The sequence below is a fragment of the Phoca vitulina genome, unplaced genomic scaffold (assembly GCF_004348235.1).
Source record: "Phoca vitulina isolate PV1807 unplaced genomic scaffold, GSC_HSeal_1.0 scaffold23, whole genome shotgun sequence".
Taxonomy (NCBI): domain Eukaryota; kingdom Metazoa; phylum Chordata; class Mammalia; order Carnivora; family Phocidae; genus Phoca; species Phoca vitulina.
Window position 1 is genome coordinate 23,525,188 of NW_022589726.1, and position 25,861 is coordinate 23,551,048.

Consider the following 25,861-nt stretch of genomic DNA (forward strand, 5'->3'; position numbering starts at 1 on the left):
CCTTAAACCCCTGGCATATAACCGCAGGACCTGTACAGAATAGCCATGGGCGGTGTCCAGCCTCTGCCTAAGTAGACCACAGTCACAGGGTTTGCTGATGGCAAAGGCAGAAAGCCCTACTTCCTTCCCAGCTCTTCTACCAATTCATGGTTTTCCTTAACGTTTTTCTTAGTTTCTCATTGTCTAAATAGTTCGAGTATATCTTCAGTCATGAAAATCTGTAGACTCACACTCAAAAACAACCAAACACAACACAGAGCTACCACTGAACTACATTCCAGCAAGGGATATGTGAATCCACAGGCGGAGCCAAGAAAAAAGGAAAACACCAGCTATGGGGTCCTGCCTGGGACTGCAGGGCACCATGGAAGAAGACCCTAGACTTGGAGTTGGGTGGGTGTGGGCATGTTACTTCCCTTTTCTGAGCCAGGGTCACCTCATCTGTAGAGCAGGGGCTTGAAAGTTCCTCTCATAGGGATATTTGAGCATCGGATGAGATGAAAATCACATGCCTAGGCACTTAATATTTATTGAATTAATACAATCATCTGATTATGGTGTGGAAGTAACAGAGAAAACTCAGTCACTGCTCTATACCTTCTCTTTGGGAGGGCTCAAAGTGAAAACAAAATTAGCTGTAATTATTCTTATTTTTTGGCACAGTTCTTGTGGGAAGAAGAAATATGGCTTAAAAAATTATTTTCTTCCTTCATAACTTTTCTCCTTCCCAAAGTATATTCATGAATGGAGCTCAGTTGTTGGTCTGGAAGGAACACTAGTATGAAGGAATAAAAGAAAGAAAAAAAAGTTTTAAGTGCCTTGTTTTTCCTCCCCAATTCAGTGACTTAGATCACCTGAAACACAAATATAATTCAGAGCATTTACTTAGATATTTTTCCTTCATTTTCTTTTTTGTATGTGCATCCAGTCAATTTACTAATGAAGATGCTGAAAGTCAGAAATTCCTGACAAATGGATTTTTAGGGGAAAAGAAGCTGGCAGATTATGATGATGAACATGTAAGTGAATCTCTGCTTTTGGGCAGTAAACAGGACTCGAGGGTGCCTGATCTACCTAGGTCTCTGTGGGAAAACAATGTGACTGAAATTTTCCAAGCCTTGATCAGCACATTCTCTGTTTATTCAGGCCCTTACTGGAATAAGGACTTGTTTTTCCTGTTCGCCATATGGCTACATAAATCATTTATGAAATTCATTTGTTTTTTGGAGAAATCATTCTAACCCAAATGTAATCTGCAATCAGACATGCTTTCCCTTCTTTACATTACCCAACTTGTATTTTCTATTTTTTTCCTGAGACCCCTGCTGAAACCAAGCATTCCTTTGAAAACTATATGCTTTTATTGAAATAACAACTTTTATTCACTGTGATTTTATCTCACTCTTCAATTTCAAACTGTAAGCTCCTCCAGTAAAAGATAATGTGAGAATAAGAATAATTTGGCAAATATTTGCTTAAAATGTGCCCTTTTTTCTTGAAGCATCCTGGAACCACCTCCTTCGGAATGTCTTCGTTCAACTTGAGTAATGCCATCATGGGCAGTGGAATCTTGGGCCTGTCCTATGCCATGGCCAACACGGGGATCATACTTTTTATGTAAGTACCTCTAGTTCAAAGCCCATGCACACCTGGTGTTCTTTCAATTAACAATCTCAAGTTTGATCTTTGTGAACAGGAATGATCTGAGAAAGTATTAGCATATTCTCGGGCTTCTAGATAAAACAGCAACCTGAGGACGAACCAGAGCAGACTAATCATGGTGTTTGTTCAACCAGCTGCCCCTAACCAACTGGTAGAAACTATATGTGCTCAACCACCCAAAGTACTGGAACAGCCCTACCAGTTCAAAGAAAGCATTTTACAAAGTGATTCACCGTAAAAAGATCTTTCCCAGAAGCAGAACCGACTGCATCACACTGTGAGGAAAAAAATCCCATCCCAAACCAGGCCTAGAGTCCTGCATGCTCTGGTCCCATCTTGTGCGCCATCCCCTACACCCCCTAGATGCCTGATGCAATGAGCACATTGGCCTTCTCTCCAACCCAGAAGGTGCCATATTCCCCTCTCACCAAAGGGCCTTTGCACAAGGTCCTGGAATTCTTTTCCCTTTTTCTTCATCTAGTTGACTCCTCATAGCACAGCTCACCCTCCCCTGAGTTTTGCCTTTGTTGGCCTCCATGCCTGGGACAAACACCTTACTTTACACTCCCCATAATTTTAATATTTTAGTGCAGTTGTCCAATTTATTTGGTTAGTATCTCTCTCCCTTGCTAGACTATAATCTCCAGGGGATTGAGCCCACATCTGTTTTCACTCACCACATGTCTGTATCCCCAAGACCTAGTACAGTGCTTGGCACAGAAATATTTGCAGAGTGGCCAGAGTTTATTCCTAAACCTAGGTACTTGGTCAAAGGCTGCCTGAGGGTAGCAGGGTCACATAGCCGACCTGGAGGGCGGACACCACATCGTCTTGTGACAAACTGCCACAGATGTTTGTGTGCATCACGTACAGCCTGGGATTTTCTAAGACACAGTTGGCAGCAGTGGAATTCTTCACAGGAATAGTCTAATATTAGTCAGGCATCAGCGTGAATGCAGATCGCCATCCCTAATGCAACGCTAGAGCGTTAAATAGCTGTCTAAGAATGTAATGCTTATGTTATAAATATATGCTATTTATGTTTTGAGCACCATTTATGATTAGATAATCACACAGCTATTTGAGGGCTAAGGATCAGGCAGGACTATAAAAATTTATATTGTGTTACTGCTCTGATCTGTTTTGGGTATATTTTTTAGCTGAACGGGTTTTTATATCAACGTCACGTTTGAAACAAAGTAGTTTTTTTTCTCATTCTCTAAATCTTAATGGCTTAGAGATGTATTCATACACACAGTTGTATACTTTTGTAATAGGCACTATCTCTAAGACAGACTGCCTTCTCCAATTAGGAAGTTATCATCAATCACTGATGAATAGAAATAAGAGACTCTTCCCCCGATCCTAGGCCTAGGGTCACAAGATCATTTTCAAGGGAGTAGAATATGCCACTTTTAAAACCAAGGGCTTCATTTCAGACCTAAACATTTAACAGATTAAACTGTCCAGAGCAATTACATTGTTGGACATCGTGAGGTATGTTCTGTGTATCCAAGAAGCACAGATTGAATTCGGCTATCCCCCTTAACTCACAGCGAGTGACACAGGATTTCATTGGTTTTACTTTTAGTATTTTCTGCCAAAGAAAGTATGTGTTTAGAATACAGGGAATGCTCATTATTTTTCCAGGAAATAAAATTCTGTAATCTGAATCTCATCTTTAAAAACAGGTAAGTTCACGAGGCATATGGAAACATATATGAATAAGTCATTGATTAGCCAGTTCTGATAAACATATTTTGTGGAAAACAAGAGCACAGGATAGCTAGAGTAGTTATAAAAATTTGTAACTCATGGCCCAAATATACATTCGCAACATTGACTTCATCAGGAATTACCAAAGAATTAGATCAATTGTGGGGAAAGTGTTTAATGTGTTCTGGTCATGTAAAACAAAGAATAAGGGTTTTATTTTGGTTTTGGTTTTTGCTTTAGATGTCAGGTAAAGTTTAGTTTTATTCCTTTATTTGTTATATAGATGCTTTTATCTATGCTCTTATTTTTGCTTTCCAATTCTTGTTTTTGGAGAAACACTGATCACTCTATGCATAAAGAATCCATACATGCCTTGGACATTGTAGAGGGTCCAGAGCCAGAAATGATTCTTTCTGACCCCAACACAAAAAGGCATTTCTCTGCACCCTATCCTTCCCTTTCTCTGTCTGCTCTATTATACAGGCAATGGCCTGACCCTCCCGCTCACACAGTATCTCGTTATCTCATGTACAGGATCAGTGGTAATGCAGGTTAGACTGCATGCTCTGGCTTCGGTATTTCTAGATTTTACATTAAGGCTTAGCCAGCTTGTCAAATAGTCCTTCAATTATAAATGTTGCTGAGAATAGCACACAAATATGATGGACATATACCCATATGCTGAATAAGTAGATAGAGTATTTGCTAATTTTGCCATACATTTAGCATCTAAGTTATGAACCAAATTCGGCTAGTGGGGAACTTCCGGTGGTATATTTTAGCACATAAAATACAGCAAATTCCAGTTCTGTGACAGCAAAGGGTATGCGTGGAGTTCAGAAAAGAATTTCTCAGCTTCCCAAAAACCCACATACTTTCGGAAAGTTAATGGTTGAAAGGACCAGTGAGATAATTTATGATAATGTCTAATGTGAGGATGTCTTATTTATTATAGAAATTTATTGTCTACTCTCTATTCCCTTCCCAGAATCATGCTGCTTGCTGTAGCAATATTATCACTCTACTCAGTTCACCTTTTATTAAAGACCGCCAAGGAAGGAGGTATGCTACCCCTCAAGTCCAAGATGTTCTATTTTGATTCTTGTTAAAGGGTAGTTCATTCTATTGCTCTCTAACTATAGGAGGATTTTAGTCAATTTCACATTTCATTTTCTTCTGACCCCAATGACATGGCCTCTCAATGTTTTTAGTAATTAGGGTAGCTAAGAGAAGTGAAAGGCAACTGGCTCAGGTTCAAGCCAAATAGGAAAAAGGAGTCTTGATGGATGACAGAAATAACAGTTCTGACTTGCTGCACAGAGCTAAGATGAATGAAGCCATTGCTTCTTGTCTGGAGAACATTTAACATATTTTGTATTGGCTTCTGAGATTGCATCTTTGGGGTTTATAATTTCTATGTGGTGTTTATGTACACATTTGAGACTCCAGTGTACAATTATAGAAATATTTTAGTCATTAAAACAATCCTTTTAAAAGGTTGTTCTTTTGTTTTTTTGTTTTTACTTCTTATTATAGGGTCTTTAATTTATGAAAAACTAGGGGAAAAGGCATTTGGATGGCCTGGGAAAATTGGAGCTTTTGTTTCCATTACAATGCAGAACATTGGAGGTAAGGGCATATAATATTCACTACCACTTAAACTTTCTAAAGAATGTTCAATAAACCAGAAAACTCTTACAGCAATGAACAAGCACTTTAAATACAGAAAAACAGCTGCTTTATATTCAGAAATTTTAAAAATAAGGATTCTTAAGTAGATTTGCTGTCCTTTAATGAAAAATAACAATATCTAAGAAAATATTATATAGGATCCCACCAAATGAATTCTAGAAGTAAAATAGAAAATAAAAGCTTTCTTGATTTCAAATGCTATTATGGCTTTCATTTAAATTTTAAAAATTAAATCATTAGTGCTTATTACTGTCTTTGTCAGAACAGTTGATGTTTCATATGTATGACTGAGTTTATTTCATAAAACTGAAAATTAAGTACCTGAAAGGCATAGCCAAATATGGGGGCGGGGGGTGGTTCCTTGAGACAGCTTCACAGAGCCAGCCCATTGGAGTATGTCCTGAGAAGTTGTGCTAAAGCAAAAATCTGGCTGGGTAGACATTGGGAGCATTATAATAAAACCACCAATTCCTTGGTTCTACAGATTCTTATAATTCCTACTAAATGATAATTTCTAGAGTAGAACCTAGGAATGTGTATTTTTAATAGTGTTCCAGGTGATATGTTTACCCACCAGTTTCACAGGTCCTATGGAGTTCTTGACCCTCAGAAGGCATCCAGACCCCTAATTCCTATGTCCTACTGCCTATGTCTTCTTGCACGGCCTGGAATCTATCATCACACAGCGGTGCCTACTTCCTCACGTCCTCTCCAGTCCCCAAACCTGCTATTCTGTTCTTCTTTCTTTCTTCTCTCAATGAACAATACCAGCAGCCTCCAGTTTCTTGAGCCAAACATGATAGGTGTCATCCTAAACTTCTCCCTCCCTCCTTAATCCTGATCATTCAAATACCTACTCTTGTCCATTCTGTTTCTTACCTGCCTTGAAAAGTTCTCCTCTCCTTCTAGTCTCTCTATCACAGTTCAGGTGGTCACTGTTTCTGCTCAGACTCTTGCAGTATATAGCCTTCTAACTGGGCTTCCTGCCTTGAGTTTCTCCTGCTCCTATCTCCGATTTATCCTCCAAATTCACTTTCTCAAATGCAAATCTAGTCTTGCTTCTCACAAGCATAAAATTCTTCAGCATGCCCTCATTATTTTCAGGTTAAAACTTAAACTCCTTGGCTTGTCATGTAAGATCTTCATCTTTCTTCTATCTACCTTTCTGATACCTTTCCTACTACCTCCATACCTAGCTAGCTAGCTAGCTAGCTATCTTTTATATGTCCTGTCATACCATAACAAACATACTCAGTTCCCCTACTCTTGGAGTCCCCCAACACCCCCCCACAAGACACACATTCTTTCTGTTTGCTCCCATGACCCATCGCTTCTCTAGACTAGTAGGTACTAGTCCCTCCGGGTTCCCTTGGCCCTGTTTGTATGTATCTGACATGCTACTGCTTTTAAAAAATATTTTCAAGCCCTTGAGCAGAGAATAGACTTTTGGAGTCTGATGCACCTAAATTTGAGTCTGTTTCTGTCATTGTCTGTGACTTTATTCATCTGAGTCTAATTTTTCCATCTATGAAAATGAGAATTACATTCCATCTCACAAGGTCATTGTGAGGATGAAGTCAGATAACATATGGCACATAATAAGGGTTCAGTACATCCTTTCCTCCCTAGTTCTCGGATTCAATGTCTCTGGAGCCCTCCTGATTATTTTTTAAATGGGCATTTTTATAATTATAAGACAAATATATGCTAATTGTGAAAAACTAAAACATTACATAAATATATTAATTATAAAGAAATATTTATATAAGTCACCCTTAAAAATAGCTACTCCAAGGTTTTCCTCTATGCAAAATTTAATAAAGATATTGTTACTGATAAAATTGGATCATCTTATAATACTGATTTGCAGCTTCCTTTTTTTACTTGACAATATGCCTTGAATGTATTTGCATATTATTCTTTTAAATGGCTTTTGAATTTTCCATTGTGCAAATGTACCATAATGGGTTTACTGAATCCCTTATTGATATTGGATTGTTTCTAGTTTTTCACTATGACAAACAATTGCTGCAATAAATAAATTTGCACAGAGATCTTGCAAGGAGGTAACTCTTTTTAAATAAAATCATTGGAGTTATCTAGGATTTCTGGAATGCAGCAATTCTTCTAATAACTTTCATCCAACTATACCTGCTCCTGCTAATGGATGGTTGGTAAGCAGATAAATAAAATCCAGGCATATCTTAATGATTTGTATTTATTTCTTTTCATATTTGTATATATTAAGACTATAGACCTGGGTAGAATTTGGCAGTAATACCAGGATTGTTGCCTACATTTTACTGGTTTGAGGCCGCAAGCATATAAGGTCCCCATCCCCCACCGAATAGACTGCTTTACATTTGGTTCACATTTTCAGCCCTTTCAAGACTTAAACTGTCAGGCATTTCATAGGATCACCTCATAGTTGATCTAATTTACTTGTTTGGATAACTGAAATAACTGGACATACACATATTTAGCCCTAAACCCAATGAGCTGAGGAGCAACAGCACTGTCTTTTGCTCAAAGTGTAACTACCATTATGCTTCTAAATAATGGAGTAAACTATAAAATGGTCTCTCAATCAAGACGCACACACATGAAGGAAGTGTGGCTTTAAGGGAGTAAAAATTTCATATACCATTCCTGAAAGTGCTCTCACTTTGGTTACTCTATGTGATTAGTAGTTATATTAGCCTAAGGGAAATCACTTGTATTTCTGTATTTAGCAACTCCACATTTAGAAAGTTTAATTTTCTCAATCCCCTGAAAAATTAACATTTACCACAGATGTTTCAACATTAGCAGAATAATGTTGACATTACCCAGACAGGTCTGGATCATTCTAAATTTTCGAAGACCAAACACATTAACAGTGGTGACATCACTGAAAGTCAGCAATTAATAGCTCTAAAATTGAATGGTACCTCACTGAGCCAGTTAATCAGAAATATCTCCTCTGTTTGCGCTCTGTAAGATTTAGCGTTAGCCAAGGTCTTTGTAAAGATTAACCAAATAATATTTACAGAAGACACATCAGGTATCGTAAAAATCATTTCACTTCACAATAGAGAAGAAACACTGGCCTGAAGTCAGGGATCTTACATTTTGGATGTGGTCTGTTGTTTTCAATCTGCGAGATCCTGGACACGTCAAGAAAGCTTTCGAACATATCTATCCTCAGCTGTGGAATGAAAATAACCTATACCTTGCTGTTTTACATGGCTTTTTAGCGGATCGAATGGAGTAATCTGCAAGACTAAAACAATGTAGGGAATCATTATCACCATTATTACTTTTGTTGGAGGTTAAAAAAATCCTTTGAAACTATTAATAGTACAATTTGCAACTTAGATATCTGCTTTCACATGTCTGTGAGGAAAAATTCACCAGAAAAATGTAGCACACACTTACACATTGCAATGCAAAACTTGTCAGTCTTATTTTTAATTTCACTTAATAAAATGAATTTTATTTTTAACTTCCTGGACCCTGTGTCAAATTAGCATCATACTTCACGGCATGGATGGACTTGAGAAAGAGAAGTTGCATCAATCCCTACAACTTTAGGCAACATTATACGTTATGAATATGTATACATACACATTTTTCCAGGGAGAGGGTTTATAGATGACATCAACAGATTTTTCAGAAGAGTACATGATAACATATCACTTATCACATATCATATCACTTATGTAAATGCTCAAGAACTTTTGCCATGTTGTATAATTTCTTATTTGGCCAAAGGGAGACTGGGATATAGAGAAAACAAATTCACTGACCAAGGTGGGAGAAGCTATCATCTCTTACATTCTTTTATCAATCCAGCCAGCCTCTAGTTGCGACGACCCATGCTCTGCGGCGTTGGGTGCCCCTTGGGGAGGTTACAGAGGACAACACCAGTGCCCACCTGGGGAACTGCCCCCTCTCCTTTTGTGGCCAGACCCCTGCCCAAGTGATGGACACTAAAACAGGCACTCCGTACAGGCCATGATGACTTATAATGAATTAGGGGGAAACTTTGAAAGAGCAACATCACTGAAAACCTCAGAGCTGGATTAAAAACAGAATCAGCATTGATACTGTTAGCAAAGGTCCGTGTGCAAGAGCCAGAGGGCCAAATATCTATTTTTGAAAAGAACTTGGAAGCCGTACAAAACACACTGGGTGGCTTTTCTTTCCGTTTGGGGGATTAGATGCTCATCTTACCAGAAGACTGAATGTCCCAAATGCCGGGACTTCTCACAACTTGCCTGTGACTTTAGTGCTATGTACACCACTAAGCTGTCACGTTTTCCATTTTAGCAATGTCCAGCTACCTCTTTATCATTAAATATGAACTACCTGAAGTAATCAGAGCATTCATGGGACTTGAAGAAAATACTGGGTATGTCTTATGTTCTCTCTGTAACATCCGTTGACTCATTCTAATTGGTCTTTTCTGATCCTGATTTTTTCTTTCTTCCTTTTTTTTTTTGAGCGAGAGAGTGGGGTGGGGAGAGACAGAAGGAGAGAGAATCTTAAGCAGACTCTATGGCCAGCATGGAGCCCAGCGCAGGGTTCAATCTCACAACGCTGAGATCATGAATCAAGTGTTGCACATTTAACCAACTGAGCCACCCAGGCGCATCCTAATATTCTTGCCGCTCTTTCTCTTTCAGAGAATGGTACCTCAATGGCAACTACCTCGTCATATTTGTGTCTCTTGGAATCATTCTTCCACTTTCTCTTCTTAAAAATTTAGGTAAAGTCATTTTTAATTTTTATTTTCATATTCTAATAGGTGGGCCAATTGTAGATACCATATTCACCTTCCAGAATTTCTCTGCTAACTTTTAGGTTACCTTGGTTATACCAGTGGATTTTCTCTTACCTGCATGGTGTTTTTTGTCAGTGTGGTAAGTGATTTATTGACATGATCCCTGTAGGTTGGTGAGCATGAGACATTAGTCCCTGAATTAGTGTCCTCATTTTTGTTCAAGCACTTCACTAGCATGAAATATTTCTTGCATCACAAACCATTTTCTTGTATTCTAATTTGGAATGAGGAAAGGACAGTCATGAGTTTAAAAATAGTTGAGTTAGAATGTCAAGGCCATGGCTAATACTATGTTCAAAGCACACAGGATGTATATTTGGACAAAAGGAATCCTTCAAGCAGTGATATGACAATGACCTTCCATTTAGAAAGGTGGAGGAAGAAGTGAAGAGTCCCAGAAGAGAAATGAGTAGGCTATAGAATTATCCACATCTACATCAATCTGTCATTTTCTCCTGTATGTACCACCCATGAGACAAGGGCGACCCCAGTGGAATTAAAAAAGAAATTCTTCTCCCCACTGCCCCCACTCCCCACCAAAAGGGAGAGATTTTTTTTTTTTGTAATATCATGGATGCAAAAATGTATATGCATTTCCCTAAAAAGTCAAAGGAGAATTTTTTATATTTATTTATATTAGTCTGAAGAACTAAAAGATATGAAGTGTAGCAAGGCAATGATCACCTTTCTCACAGAAGAATACGAATGACGCTTAGGATGGATTCATGCAAAATACTGTCCTGTTGACTCTCAGGGGCAACCATCGTTCCAACTGTTTCCTTAGAGCAGAGGCTAGAGGGAGTCTCCGTTGTCCATTAGCCTAGAAGGAATCCTCAGCAGACGCTCCTCACCTCTACCCCATAAGCCACATATATGGATTTTTGTTTCATTGTTTTCCTCAAAAGCCTGATTTTTTTTTTTTTTTTTTTTATGGCTGGGCCTAGGTGATTTACAAGAAATTCCAAATACCCTGCCCTCTGCCTGTTCTGGATCACAATGTTGGAAATCTGACATTCAACAATACACTTCCAGTGCACATGGTACTGCTGCCTAACAACTCCGAGAGTAGTGGGGTGAACTTTATGATGGATTACACCCACCAGAATCCTGCAGGGCTAGATGAGAACCAGGCCAAGGGCTCTCTTCATGGCAGTGGAGTAGAGTACGAAGCACACGGTGATGACAAGTGTCAACCCAAATACTTTGTATTCAACTCCCGGGTAAGTGATGAGCCTAATACTACAGCCGAATCTCTATTTTATAAATGGAGATGGTTTGGGGTCGTCGTCTGTTTGGGAATGCTACACCGGTGTTGTTATCTTTGTTTTTCAGACGGCCTACACGATTCCTATCCTAGCATTTGCTTTTGTGTGCCATCCAGAGGTCCTTCCCATCTACAGTGAACTTAAAGAGTAAGGCAGCCTTCATGTTAGCATTCTAATTTGTTTTGAAAATGTGCTTCATATGTTCAAAGGTGCTTTATATGGAAACATGATTAATGGCTTTTTCTCCAGAGAAAGTTTGTGGTACATTCCACTCATCAGGGATGTACTTTAACCAAAAAAGGTGTGAATCAGCCCCCTCACTGCACTACCTTATTTGCTTCCTTCCCTCCTGTTTCTCCATCCTATGATCCACAAGAGGGGCTTAGGGCAGGGGGAGGAGGAGCCAATGGCTAGGAGAATTTGGGCAGGCATGAGGAATTTGAATTTGAATTTTGCTGGGAATGTCGTCACCTCAACTGGAAATGACCATAGCCATGAAGACCAAAAATTATGGTTAAATTACGCTAAGCCATTGAGTTCATTTGTGATCAGTCCCTAACCCTCGTCTAGAAGACATTCACCACGAGGATGTGCCAAAACCTGGCCTTCATTGTCTTATGTGTACAGTGGAGACACTGGCTAACCAATCTTGTTTCTTGTAGCTGAAATTCTATGGTTCATTAGTAGTCTTTTCCCTTGGAAGTTGCTGACATCTATCTACTTAGGTATGAAGTACGCCTGAGCCCACTAGCACAGTTTTCCCCTTTACCTTTAGAGAAGGGTGTCCTATAATAATTCTAAATTTATTTAATCCAGATATCAATAACCTCACTCTTTATTCTCTGTAAATAGCAATAACTTGCTTCACAAATTCTGATTTACCTTGTAAGAAATTTTTGGAATACTTTCAATTATTTTGATGTCTTTGGTTTACTTAGAAAATCACACGTAGCAGTTACCCTACACTTGACTTTAGCCAAAGATCGAGAAGTGATAGCAGTCACTTCGGAGGCCTGACAATTGACCTTAAGCAGCTGGGTGCTCTCCAGAATGATTTTCAGAAGCTGTTCAGGCTTCCTGGTAGTCTGGACTCATGAAAGTTGTGCTTTGCTGATTCTAGTAGGTTTGTGTCCTCATTAAACCCCTCTCACTGTGAAATATGAACGCTTTCCACATTAGGAGCCAGTTTGATCTCTATGTTAATTATATTCTTGAATACTCAGTAGACAAGTATATTTCTCAACACAAAATAAATTAGTCTTCTAGGAAAACGGTTGTCCCTAAGACTGAAAGAGTAGTGCTTAAGAAAAATGGAAACAGGGGCACCTGGGTGGCTCAGTCAGTTAAGTATCTGACTCTTGATTTCAGCTCAGGTCATGATCTCAGGGTCATGAGATGGAGCCCCGCATCGGGCTCTGCTCTCAGCGGGGAGTCTGCTGGAGATTCTCTCTCTCCCTCTCCCCCTTCCCCGCTTGTGTTTTTCTCTTTCTCTCTCTCATTCTCTCTCTCTCTCAAATAAATACATCTTAAAAAAAAAAAAAAAGAGAAGAGAAAAATGGAAACAAATCCTTCATGGCTCTCAAAGACAAATCTAAATAAGCTATGTTTCTGCACTAGAAATGTGGTTTTATAAAAGCAAACACAGGCATACATTCTTTCACTATTTTTTTAAAATTTTAATGATAAAAAGTGGTACTTTCACAAGTTAAAAAAAAAACAACAACCCACAAAGCTTGGTGTTTTCTTTTCAGTCGGTCCCGGAGGAAGATGCAAACAGTGTCAAATATTTCCATCACGGGGATGCTCGTCATGTACCTGCTTGCTGCCCTCTTTGGTTACCTAACCTTCTATGGTAGGTCACTCTGTCAAAATCATTCTCTTTGTGCAAATCCTAGTTGGACTGATCATTAACCTGGTTGGGTATAATTCTTTTAATCGCCCTCTCTAAGCAGCATGATCTCTAGTACACATAATCAATTAACATGCCATGTTAGCCTTGTCACTTGACCTAAGAAAATGGGACCTGAACCAGCCTGGCCAACAAGTTACAACCATTTGTGAATTCACACATATTTTATGAAAACCAGCCCTCTCATTTAAGTTATTTTCCCTAAGGGGTAGATTAAATTTCTTTGGCTTGACTCCCTAGGCCATCTCAAGCTAGAAGCAATGACAGTGAGTCCAATTGTATATTGTAAAGCTCTTTTGGTAGAATAACTAACTACCAAACAAGTGGTAGGAAAAGTACAAAGTCCTAGAGTTGGAACCTGCTTTTTGTTTACCAGGTAAGTGGAATTTGGGGGCTTGGAGCATTAGGCAAGTTTTTTGCCTCATCCCATTCTATTCTGTTATAGTGAATGGTTTCCCGAGAAAAGAAGACATGACAGAATTCCCTCCAATCTGGGAATGTACTACCAAAAACAAAGAAAAGCAACTATGGACACATTAGATTATGCCTAAAACAATTTGCCTATGGCATCTTAATGGACACAAAAGAAGTAGGATTGTTACAGCCCTATAGACATATTTCAGGGATTCTAACATTGACCTGTTGTCACAAATCAATGTTAGCAACGTAAATCTATCTTTTATATAAACCTCTTTAACTTTTTCGTTTAGTTTTCTTTTTCCCGATTCAGTAAGTTAAATTGATTCAAGACAAATTGTGGAGGAAAAGACCAGGGAGGAGGCACCATTTACTTGGTTTTTTTTTCCATTTGACTAATATTTGGCTATTAACCAAGCACTTACTTTAGATTGGGCATGAACTCTTTGTTGGATTGTGAATTAATAAAAATCAGATCAAAACTATGGAAGGTATTTTTACCGCCCACCCCCCCCCCCCGCCTGGTTTGGAGGGGAGTAAGGAGAAAAAAAAAAAAAGTCAAACTACATCCGATTCTATAAGCATCTCCATGTCATTTGTGTCTGGAATTCTGAATGAATGCGTTTTCTAGGTGGGTGGCATCTTAATCTTAGATCAATATCCATTAAGAGACCCTGTAAAAATCATGCTAATTCATCCTTGCATGTCCTTATACTGACCCTAATGAGTCTCTTAAGACAAGCAAAAGCTTGAAAAATCCCCAAAAGTCTGTATCAGTGTCATAATGAAGTCATAATTGTTGAACTTGAAAAAAAATGTTAGAGTTCATTTGTCCTAAGGTTTCCAATACTAGGTTCAGAGAAGGTGCATCAAAGCTAACTGGGAAGGTGGGAGTGGAGGGGGGTTGGCAGGATGTGAGGGACAGGCTGGTGGGGCTTGACTCTTTCATCCCCTTCAACAGAGCACCTCAGCCTGTCACCTCTTTTGCAAGGCTTCCCGTACAGCAGAGACAGACTTATCATGAAGTAAATGAGCTAGAGAGGCACCTGCATAATTTGATTCTAGCTTCTACAACTTTATGAGCTTCAGGGTTTCCTTGTTCATTTGAAGAAAAGTCACACAACTAATAAGCTCAGAGACAGGATTAAAACAGAGGTGTCTAGATTCCCACACCTGGGGGTTTTGTTTGTTTTTTTCCCCATTGAACTGTGTTCCCTTTGTAAAATGTTACTGTTGGTATGGACTTGACAGCACCAAGTGAACCCATTCTCTTCTTTGTCTTTGTAGGAGAAGTTGAAGACGAACTACTACACGCTTACAGCAAAGTCTACACATTCGACACCCCTCTCCTCATGGTACGCCTGGCGGTCCTTGTGGCTGTGACGTTAACAGTACCCATTGTCCTGTTCCCAGTAAGTACATGACATTTTGATGGGAGAATCCTGCTTAACCTTGGCTAGTACATATGTTCCCATTTGATGTGGCTTTCATTGTGATGTGAGTTTGCAGTTGCAATGCCTGAAGACATTTTTATATAGCACTTTGAAGCCATTTAAAATGGACAATTTAATATGTAAGCTATAACAAATATTTTTAGATGTTAAACACTTTTAAAATATAGGAGAAAAAAAAATCACCAACTGTATTTCTATATTTATTGTCCAGGTTTATTGAAGTCAAAATTTATTGTTAGGCTCAAATTCAAAAAGCAGACCCTGAGTTTCTATCTTGTGGGTTAGTAGAAATGAGTAGGAGTTCATAGAACTTCTGAAACTTGAAAGCCAAAACCACATTACTTTGCAGTTCATTGCGTTTTCACCAGTTCTGAAGGTATTTAATTCCCTCCCACCCCCAGTGTGTTGTGCTGCAGTAACATTCAAAAGTCGCCTTCATCTGACTCCTTGAAGACCAATGAGAAGGGGAATCCTTTTAAGTAAATTACATGCTAGAACTAAATTTCTTGAAAAATAGTTATATTACCCATCGTATATCTCTTCTACAATCCCCAAAACTGATACACATCCTCTGCCAGACTCCTACTGGGATCCCCCCTTCTTGGCATTTGCCTTTGGCGTCACTCGTTCTGAGATCACAGGGCAGGGCTGGTTGAAGAGATTTGGGCTGCGTGAGTTAAAACCACCACCTATGGATAAACACAAGTCTGCATTCTCCTGCCAACTGTTCTCCTTTCATAAATACTGAATTTACTCATTCATTTTAGGGGGAAAAATAAGCAAGCTAGTAACCAGCGCCATCCTGTACAGAATGTTCCATACGGGGCCCAGCATACGAGGACTACTCCTATAATGACACTGTGGTCACTTTAAATGCAGCTTGTGTGCTGAAATATTTTTTGACACATTCCTTTTTCATGAGTGCATGAAATCAGATCCTTATTACCAGGAGGGCCAATATTTTACTCTTAAATAATATCTTGCCTCTCATATGTCTGAAAGTATTTCAAACGACATGCACACAGCTTAAGCCTAAAATCAGCTCCATCATGGGTACAAGGCAGAAGACAGCTGTAGACAGAATGTGTACCATAGGGTAAGATTTCCAAGCAAACACTGTCTCTGAAGAAAGAATGTTGAAGCTCTTCTTTTTGTGTGTAAAGATATCACCAACTAATTTTCGGCACACGGTAGGCACTCCCATCATTATTGAATCAAAGTAATGTACAAAAGAAATCTGTTATGTGCTTCTGTATTGTTTTCTTCATAAGCCCCCAATATAGTGCTTTCATGTTGTGGTCTTGGGAGATTAATGGACTTGGCCGTGGTCATGAAGCTAGTCAGTCACAGTTGACTAATGCAGTGCTCCTAGCAGGACCCTGATGGCTGGTGTCAAGATAATGGGAAGTGGAAGTCAGCCTTTCATCTACTGATGGTCATTTCACCTCAACATTTGAAATCTAGATCTCCCCATAGAAGCTCTTTCTCTCATGACAGATAAGGCACTGGTAGAAGTCAGACCATCAAGAATAGTAGTAGGTAGGAAACCTCTCCATGAGATGAACCTTAGAATCAAGACTGACTAGGAGAACCAAATTTCAGAAAAATAACTGTTCTCCTTAAGTAAGAATTTTCACCCAACATTGACATTTATGAAACATTTTGCACCTCATTCTGTCTCTGACCTTACACTGTTACATTGAGATCATCTGTGTAAGTGCCCACCTTCTCCCCTGGGTCAAAAGTCCTGGAGGTTAGGGATGTGCTCAGTGACTGGCTCAGGAGCTCAGCAGTGGTTGCCAAGAAAAACAGTCTCCAAAGGAATCTTGCCTTTTCTGGAGATGTATAAACTGCCTTTTCTGGCAAAAGCAGAGGCTGTTCCCCTTGCTGACATTTGCCATGAACTTCAGTTTGGGTGAGGATCTGGGCTAAATGAACCAAGCCTCCATGGGTCTGATGGAGGGCAAAAAAAGCCTCCTTGTCCCAGTCAAACCCACAAGGCTACGTTCAGATACTTTCCCCCTAAAGCGTGAGAAGTTGGTGGTGTGTTTGTTCCTTACGACTTACAGCCACGACTTTCAACGTGGCAAACACTGAGTCATGCATGCCAGGGTTCTCCTGAGGGTTTCTTTTATTAAGAAACTCTTGACCAATAAGAAATTTATTTACTTTGCTTTGATATCCCCACATACAAATAATAAAAACAAACAAAACCTAATCTATTAGGATTAAAACCTCTCAATTTTAGGTATAAATTTATATTCTACTTCTTTCAACAAATGATAAGTGGGCTCTTTTTCTTAGGAACCCAAGAAGAGACAAAGGTGTTGCTGTTGTTGGGTGGTTGGATGGATTTTCCTTTGATTATTCCATTTATTATCTTTATTTTCTCCAGTTAGGTCAGTTTTTTCCTTCTTAATGAAAGACACACATTGAGTGCAAAAATGATTATCGAGCAAATGAATAAATGAAGTGAACTGCTTTTTCACTAGTGTCCCAACATTTCTGTTTCTAGTTTTGCGGTGGTGGTGGTATGGCAAGGTTGTCCATTATGGGACTGCACTTCCTTCCCAGGGACTGTGAACACCATTTTCAACTTGTACTTCTCTTTATGCAGTAAAGTTCACACATCACCATGAAAAACAGAAAGCCAGATAATCCAGATAATGAGTTTATTAAGAACACAGACTCACATTACGTTTGCCATACCTTAAAAAAAAAAAAAAAATCACATCTCAGATTCTCTAGCTATTTATATTTTACAATAGTGAAATCATTCTTTTCATTGATGCTGCCTTCAGATCCTCCATTAGATATAGGCATAGAAATATTGCAAATATTGCCATGAACTGGAATAGAGTAGTGATCCACAGATATTTCCAACACACTTGTCCTAAGCAATGTTACAAAGTGAAATTGTGATTCACTTCTAAACCATAGGATTGATTTTTTTTTTAAGAGTTCAGACCTAACGAAGGTTCCCACTTTCTACTCTGCCTTGTATTGGGTCCCCGGATTCGAACATAGCACCCCCTCACAGACTCCTATTCCGAATACACTCTCTGGAAATAGCAGATGTTTTTTTCTAGAGCTGCCAAGGACCTTTCTGGAATCATTCTGGGTCAGAGGCCATGGCCGTTGCTATGGACATTCCCCCCCGCCCCATGGCATCTGACCCACATTTCCAGGTTCTTATCAGTTTGTGTCAGTAGAGAAAAGGCGCTTAGATAAGTGGAACAGCAGGCAGTGCATTGTGGGTAACAGGCCAGACTTGCCTCGCTCCTGACATAGGTAAACAGAGCTGCGGAGGACCTATTGATCCAGGCTCACCTCTCAAGGCAGCATTTTAGCATAGAATGACCAGCAGGTTTTCTTCTATTCTGTTCCACCACCACCTCCCACCAGCCACAGCCTGCTGTCTCCCAGTTTGCCCTCTTACTAGGAATGCACTGGCAGCTCCAAATGCCTTCAGTTCTCTTGGGGATTTTGTTCTTCTTTCTTTGCCATGAGGAGCCAGCTTTCTCCATTTGTTCTGACCATGATTCCTGTAAACCTTCTGTACTCTTCCATCATCAGGCCCTAGTCTTTCCAGGAGCGATGAGACCATAGGAAACTGCATTCACATTCAGGGACCCTGTACATATAGGTTTACCTCTAACTCAGCCTCTTGAATATACAATATTATTTTAACAAAAGACAAAAAAAAAAAAACATACATATGACCTCTGCCTGAAAATAACCTGCATGCTACTTGTTCATTCTATACATTTAGCACTTTCAGACAAATCCTTCAGCCATGTGGATGTACCGTAGAAAGCTCATTTTTAAGTCGAATGAGACCAGTTTGGAAAGATTGATTAAGCACGAATTGTGGATCATAATGTAGAATTTATGGGCAGCCGAGGAAAATGTTCTCAAACCATTTGCTTTCTTCAGCCTACTTTTCAGAGCGAGTTTCATAATTTTAACTAATCCAATTTTTAAAATCCTTTACAAAGTCACTCTTAAACCATTTCCAGAGACTATCTGGCTTGCCATTCTGGAAATGAAATTGCTTTTGAAACCTAAACAGATGGCTTTAATTTTTGGTGCAGTGGTATGAAAGGAATGTCCCATTAGACACTACAAGTTTTTGTCATGCATACATGTGTTTCTAAATGCATTTTACATTTTCTCTCTCAAATGAGTTCCCATCTCTCCACCAGTAAGAGACTTCGGAAGTAAAATTTTCGGAAGAAAAATCAACCCAGCATTTCTAAAAATGGGAAATCCTAGCTTAACTGAAGTGTTCACTTAGTGGAATTAGCCTACTGGCTTTTCAATAAGTCAAAAAATGTCCTCTAAAAGATTCCAAAGATAAGAGTATTTTCTACTTTGTTAAGCTGTTCAAGCAGGCAGGGCATTCCCTCTGCCCACAAGGATCTTTTTATCCGGTTACAGCACAGTAACTTGAAAGGCTGCTACAAATGGAGCCTCTCTTGACCCTTCACCTACTTCTTGTAGCTGCCCAAATAGGGCTGATGTCTGTCAAGGCTCCTGAAGGGAGGGCAGGGATTTGTCTGTTCAATTTAATTCAACATTTATTTAGTGCCTGCTGTGTGCAAGACACCAAACTAGAAACTTGGAAGAATGTTAAAATTATTAGGTCCTGTTCTTTGACTTTTGTGGATTTATAATCTATAATTAGGAAGGGGGGGGAGGTACAAGGGAAAAAAAAGGAGCAAATACAAAGAGTATCATATTTTTAAAACATTATGTGGCAAAAATGCTAAATACAATACTAAATTTAAAAAAAACCCAGATTTCTAAAAATTCTGTTCACGAGCAGTATATAAATTAATTCAGTGCTTGCCCTTAATACGTAATCCAGTCTAACGACACATGTTTAGAAATCAACAAGGGTTTTACCGTGTCCCTAAATTCTATGCCTTACCTGTTATTTTATCTCTTTCTGAGACCTTTGAGAAAAAAATCTGAAAGCTGAGAAAGTGAGCACAAGGAAAATACTCTTTCAAACATATGTCAGCATCAAGGTTGCACAATAATATCAATGTACTTAATAATCGACCTGCACGCTTAAAAATGGGTAAGATGGTAAATATTATGTATATTTTACCACAATAATGAAATCTTGAAAGGTAAATAAGCATCGAGATCTTTTTTGGGAGAAAAAGGAAAAATGCAGAAGATGCTTTAGAGGGATGAGAATATTTGAAATTGTAGATAAAAATCAACTTTGAACTTTGTTGTTGCAGATTCGTACATCAGTGACCACACTCTTATTTCCCAAAAGACCCTTCAGTTGGATAAGACATTTCTTGATTGCAGCCATACTTCTTGCACTGAATAATGTTTTGGTCATCCTTGTGCCAACTATAAAATACATCTTTGGATTCATAGGTAAGTTCGAGAAAAGCTTTTATTTAGTCAGCTTGGGCTGATACCTCCCTAAAGGGCAGACGGGGAGCCGGTGGATGAGAGGTCAAGGATCCCTCGTCCCTCTTAGGCTCATGGGATTCCTATTAGCCCAGCCGGGCTCCAGCTTGTCACCTCCCCTCCCTCACAGGTGACTCTGGAATTATTCATAGGATCAGGAAAAAAAACCAAAAAACCTTAGAGGCCATCTAATCCAGCTGCCTTTTCTGACAGATAGGAAATTGAGCCCCATAGAAGTCAAGTCATATACAGCTCCTCCACCCACCCCCATCCAAAAGTCGAGCATTCCTATGAAATCTTTTGTAAGCCTAAAAGGCGTAAAGCAAGAAGCAATTACCATTCATTTATATGGGAAAATTTTTGAGCATCCCAGACACAAAAAATAACCTCCTTGGGCTTTTCTGATACCTTAGGGTACATATTGGTAACAAATGCAGAAAGTAAATTGAGATAAAACCAAAAAAACAAAACAAAACAACAACAACAAAAAAAACCACAGACATTCAGACATAGTTCAAAAGCTATGAGAGCTTAATGCCGAGATGGAGTGTAGCTCCCAGGGAGAGAACTTGGTGACACCACTCCTGCTGCTCAGGGTGCGCTGCCTCTATTCACATTCACTGCAGAACAAAGTCTGAAGGCTCTTTTCACTTTTTTGCCTTTTTTTCTGAAAGGCAAAAATCCTCTTCAGATTTCTTTCAGTTAGTGAAAATGGGTACTAACGTAGGTCTTTCCTAAAAGCGAAGTGGCATAACATGAACTTTCAAAATTGGGGAATACCTGTGACTTGGAGTAGATCCAGGCTTTGGATTTAGGTCTTAAAGCTGCATGAAACAGTAAGGAAGACAGATTTTTATCTACAGGATGCTCTCTCAGCTCTGTCAGCATCAGCTGAGCATTGACGGTGGTCTTTGGAGGTGGAGGAGGTTGGTCTTATAAAGCGTATTCTCTTTTAACTGTGTAGCCTGTTAATTCAGTTTTCATCTCCTGATTGGAGGGACTACTCAAATTTTAAATACAGTATAAAATTTTTTTTAAAAATTAGGTGTGAGCCACTTGAAAAGCTAGAAGTGGATAGGAAGGGTATGTGATGAGCTCAGCTTCCTCAGTAGGTGTTTATATTATCAATTTCCTTTGAATTTTTAACAGGCGGCCTTTTATTGTTAATTTTAAGTTATGTGCACTTAGGATGCAACCATGACTTTAGGTATATTTTAAATTTTCTTGATAAACAGATATTTGAATAAGCAACCAAGACGAGTTGACGGTACTTTTAGTGCTAACATTAGGGTAACGTTAGATTTGGTTTCTTTAAAGTGCATGACCTTGGGTCTCTGCCTTGCTGAGTAAGACATTGACCTGTCCTTTGCTTCTCTCCTCAGGGGCTTCTTCGGCCACTATGCTGATCTTCATTCTTCCAGCAGTGTTTTATCTTAAACTTGTCAAGAAAGAACCACTTAGGTCACCACAAAAGGTTGGGGTAAGTAAGGCTTGCAATTTCCGCCATTTTAAGTTGCTCTTCGACTACTTAGAGTAAAACAGAAAATACACGATTCAAAAAAATTGGTGAAGGAGAACCAAAAATCAGAGATGGGCTGGAACTCTAGTGGAGAGAAAGCGGGGTGGATTTCTGGTACTGAGATGATTCCAGGAGTTCTTCCTTTCTTATTATCAAGTATCTTGTGTTGAGTCCTTCCTACCTGTCAAATGCTAATGGAGTTTTCCGGCATACACGTCTACCAGTTTCCACTACCAAGACTGCAGCGCTATCTACAGGAAATTATGTGGGAAGGAATTGGGCTCCCTGGCAGTGTTATGACATAATTTAAACATCTTTAGTCACATCTGTTAGGTTTGTAAGGCCAAAAGATATTGCTTTGTTTCCCCCTCCATAGCACCTTGGTGTAGACAGAGATCCAGAACAGAACCATTCCTTTTCCAGTTAATCTCTTTAGATATAAAATATAATCTTATTAAACTAGAGCATGTTTCTTTTCCAAAATGATACTATAGAAACATATGCCAGAAATAATTGTTTTCCCAATAATTAAATATTGTCAATGACTATTTAATAAAGTCTTCCATTGAAGACTGAAAAACAATGCCCCTTAGTGAGTTACACTGAAATTTGCCTGAGAGTCCTTCACCTCTCAGGACTGTTCAGGGACTTCACGACAGTTTGGTATCAAAAATTCCTCCCATCATCTCACCCCTGAATACCTACCCTCTTTAGTCCATCTTGCTTGGACTTTTAAGCAGTGTGACCTTGGCAGATTACTTGTCCTGTTTGTGACCTGTTCTGAGTTTGACCAGATGTAAAAATGAGTAAAAGTGTCTCCTACGTCCTTTCTAGTGAAAAAAAAAAAAAATGGAGGTTGATCTGAGTGGTAATATATATATAAGGCCTCTTCTAGTGGTGTGTGTGTGTGTGTGTACACACACACACACACACGTTGCCTTTTTTTTTTTTTAAGGAATGTATGATATAGATTAGGCTTTTGTTTTCATTTTATAAAATTTAATCCTATCGTATACACTATGATACTCCCTTCTAGGGCTTGCCTTTTTTCACCTAAAAGATCGTGAGCACACCCAATGTCATTAAATCTTTTTCTGTCACTTGATTTTTAATGATTACAGGGTATTCTATCATTTCAATGTACCAAATCAACCGTTTCTTTATTTTGAGGATTTGGGTTAAATCACTCCACTGGATTCACCCTCTTCTCCCAACTCGGGTTCTAAATTCACTGAACTGCTAGGCACGGACATCTGAGCTATAAGAATAATACAATTCAATATGTCAATCAGATTGCTACCTTAGGTAAACAACTTACAAGAGCAAACTGTGCGAAATATGGTTTCTGTGTGCCCTAACAAGTTCTCTCTGATTGACAGGCTTTAATTTTCCTTGTGGTTGGAATCATCTTCATGATTGGAAGCATGGCACTCATTATAATTGACTGGATTTACAATCCCCCAAATTCCAAGCATCACTAACCCAAGGAAAAATACTTTTTCTATTGGAAATGGTTGCAAATTATGCTGCAAAAGACATTTGAGTTCTATTGATTGGAATGTTATTCATAGGAAATAACAGGAGGATTCCAAAGATGTTTATAGTAACATCACCAGGCACCTATGGAAGAGAAAAAGCATCATTTGTGTCAAGAACGGCTGTTTATATGTTTAAAACCTGTGGTGCGCATTGCTACCCATGTTTTCCCAGAGCAGTATAAGAGGATGTATTTTTGCTATTGTGCAAACAGAATAAGGGTAGCTGCAGGTAATGGTCATCAGATAATACCCTTCCCCCTTACCCCCAAATTACCAAATACTTGTATTCTTGGAACATCAAACAAAAATGCCCTGGTGGCAAAGCTATCTAACTGCTTAATACCTTCCTCCAATCCAGCACCCAATACTCTGGGTTAATTGAATAACAGAAGCAAAAGGCAGGTCTTACGAACTGTCCCTGTAAGGTACATGAATGATCAGACAGCAGGCTAGAACATCTTACTCTCGCCAGTAAAGGAATATCTTGCCCATTTTGTTTGTGACATTGAATTAGTGACTTCTTCATTTAATAGATTTTTTGGTAAATGTTAAAACATCTGACTAAACACAGGCATACCTCATCTTATTGTGCTTAGCAGATACTGAGGGTTTTTTGTTGTTGTTTTGTTTTGTTTTGTTTTGTTTTACAAATTGTTTCGCGGCCACCTTGCATGGAGCACCATTTTCCCAACAGCATCTGCTCCCTGTGTGTCTCTGTGTCACATTTTGGTAATTCTCACAGTATTTCAAACTTTTTCATTATTATATTTGTGATGGTGATCTGTGATCAGTGATTAAGACTTGCTGAAAGCTCAGATCTGGTTAGCATTTTTTCGCAATAAAGTATTTTAATTAAGGTATGTACTTTTTTTTTTAGACATAGTAGGATTGCACACTTCGTAGACTATAGTGTAAACATAACTTTTGTATGTACTGCGAAACCAAAAAATCCATTTGACTTGCTTTCTTGTAATATTTGCTTTATTGCGGTGGTCCGGAACTGAACCTGCAATCTCCGAGGTATGCCTGCATGTCTTAGGATCTGTCCCTGTAAGGTACATACATGAATGATCAGACACCAGGCTAGAGCACCTTATTGTCAACAGTAAAGGAATGTCTTGCCCATTCTGTTTGTGACATTAAATGAGTGCCTTCTTCGTTCAATATATATATTTTTTTAATAAACGTTAAAACATCTTGCTAAACAGAGAGAGGGGCTTTATTTAAATGATAGAGCAACAACAAAAATAATGCTTATTGCTAAACTGCCTGTTCTGGAAGCATTTGCTTTTCAATATTATTCCTAGTCCTCTTGTCATGCTTTTGTCATTGAACAATGCTCTCCCTCTCGTCTTCCATTGTCATCCAGAATTTTTAGATAGACCACAATTCATGTGGAGCTACATTACCCAGTATTGTTTGATACATTTTTATTTGATAAACATTCAGTGCAGGAAACTGTGATTGCTATATGTTTATGTATATAATCTTATTCTGTAGTCCTCTGAACTTTAATGTATGGTACATTTGATTTTTATTTTTTACATGTGTAGTTTTCTCTCTTCACAGTCAAAATGTTTATACTATTGAGGGTGGGGGCAGGGAATTAAGTTGATGGACTCAGAAATCCATTTGTATGTATCTGTCTATTGAGGATATTTTAAATTTGAAACCTAAGTTATATATAGTTCAGTAATGCTCTCCAATGTTTACAATAATAACACAATCATCCACAGGAAAATAAGTTCCTTGTTTGCAAATAATTATCAGTACTAAGGTTGTTCTTTTAACTTAGCATGTCTACAATAGGATTTAGTTCATTTTGGTTTGCACAGGAGTTTGCTGAAATTCATTTGTCATTTAACACAATGTTAAATGGCTCTCCATAAAAATAGAAGTGCTAACACTACAGAGAGATGAAAACTATTATTCTTGCTCACTTCTGCAACACACTTACATGAAATGGATTTAAAAACTAGCACTCACTGCCTAGAATTTCTGGAGTTTGCCACCTTCCCCCTCCAAGTCAGTAGCAAGAACATTTATTGTATATTTTTATATTTTAGTAAAGCCAAGTATGAAATACAAGTATCATATCAGTATAATATTAAATCATATTTCAATAGTTGCTTTGGAATGTGCCTTAATATACATTTGTTTTATGTATCATTTTCTAAAGGCATAATACTGTCAAATGGTGCACTTTGTTATGGAAATTGAGCATTACTAGAAACTATCATAACTTTTGAGTCATTATTATAACTTGCCAAAGAGCATCTTCAAGATAGGTTTCCATTTATGTTCACCTAAAGAGTGTATCAAAATAGAAAGTGGAAAAAGGTACCTTCTGAGTATTAAAACAAAAAGAAAAAAAGGTTTAATCTGAATGTATTTAACTGTAAATATCAAAGATTAATTCAAAAGAATT

General features: G+C 38.6%; 1 protein-coding gene across 1 annotated transcript in view; it reads left to right on the forward strand.

The window, feature by feature from the left end:
- SLC38A4 (solute carrier family 38 member 4) overlaps positions 1–23,376 on the forward strand; it is a 65,965-nt gene extending 42,589 nt beyond the window's left edge. Inside the window, exons 3-16 of the mRNA XM_032420725.1 lie at positions 929–1,019; positions 1,502–1,617; positions 4,367–4,440; positions 4,915–5,007; positions 9,382–9,463; positions 9,738–9,820; positions 9,916–9,974; positions 10,840–11,115; positions 11,228–11,307; positions 12,912–13,012; positions 14,774–14,898; positions 20,196–20,340; positions 21,759–21,856; positions 23,275–23,376. Of these exons, the coding sequence (XP_032276616.1) occupies positions 929–1,019; positions 1,502–1,617; positions 4,367–4,440; positions 4,915–5,007; positions 9,382–9,463; positions 9,738–9,820; positions 9,916–9,974; positions 10,840–11,115; positions 11,228–11,307; positions 12,912–13,012; positions 14,774–14,898; positions 20,196–20,340; positions 21,759–21,856; positions 23,275–23,376 (1,525 nt within the window). The remainder of the gene's footprint in view (positions 1–928; positions 1,020–1,501; positions 1,618–4,366; positions 4,441–4,914; positions 5,008–9,381; positions 9,464–9,737; positions 9,821–9,915; positions 9,975–10,839; positions 11,116–11,227; positions 11,308–12,911; positions 13,013–14,773; positions 14,899–20,195; positions 20,341–21,758; positions 21,857–23,274) is intronic.
- Positions 23,377–25,861: the final 2,485 nt, after the last annotated feature.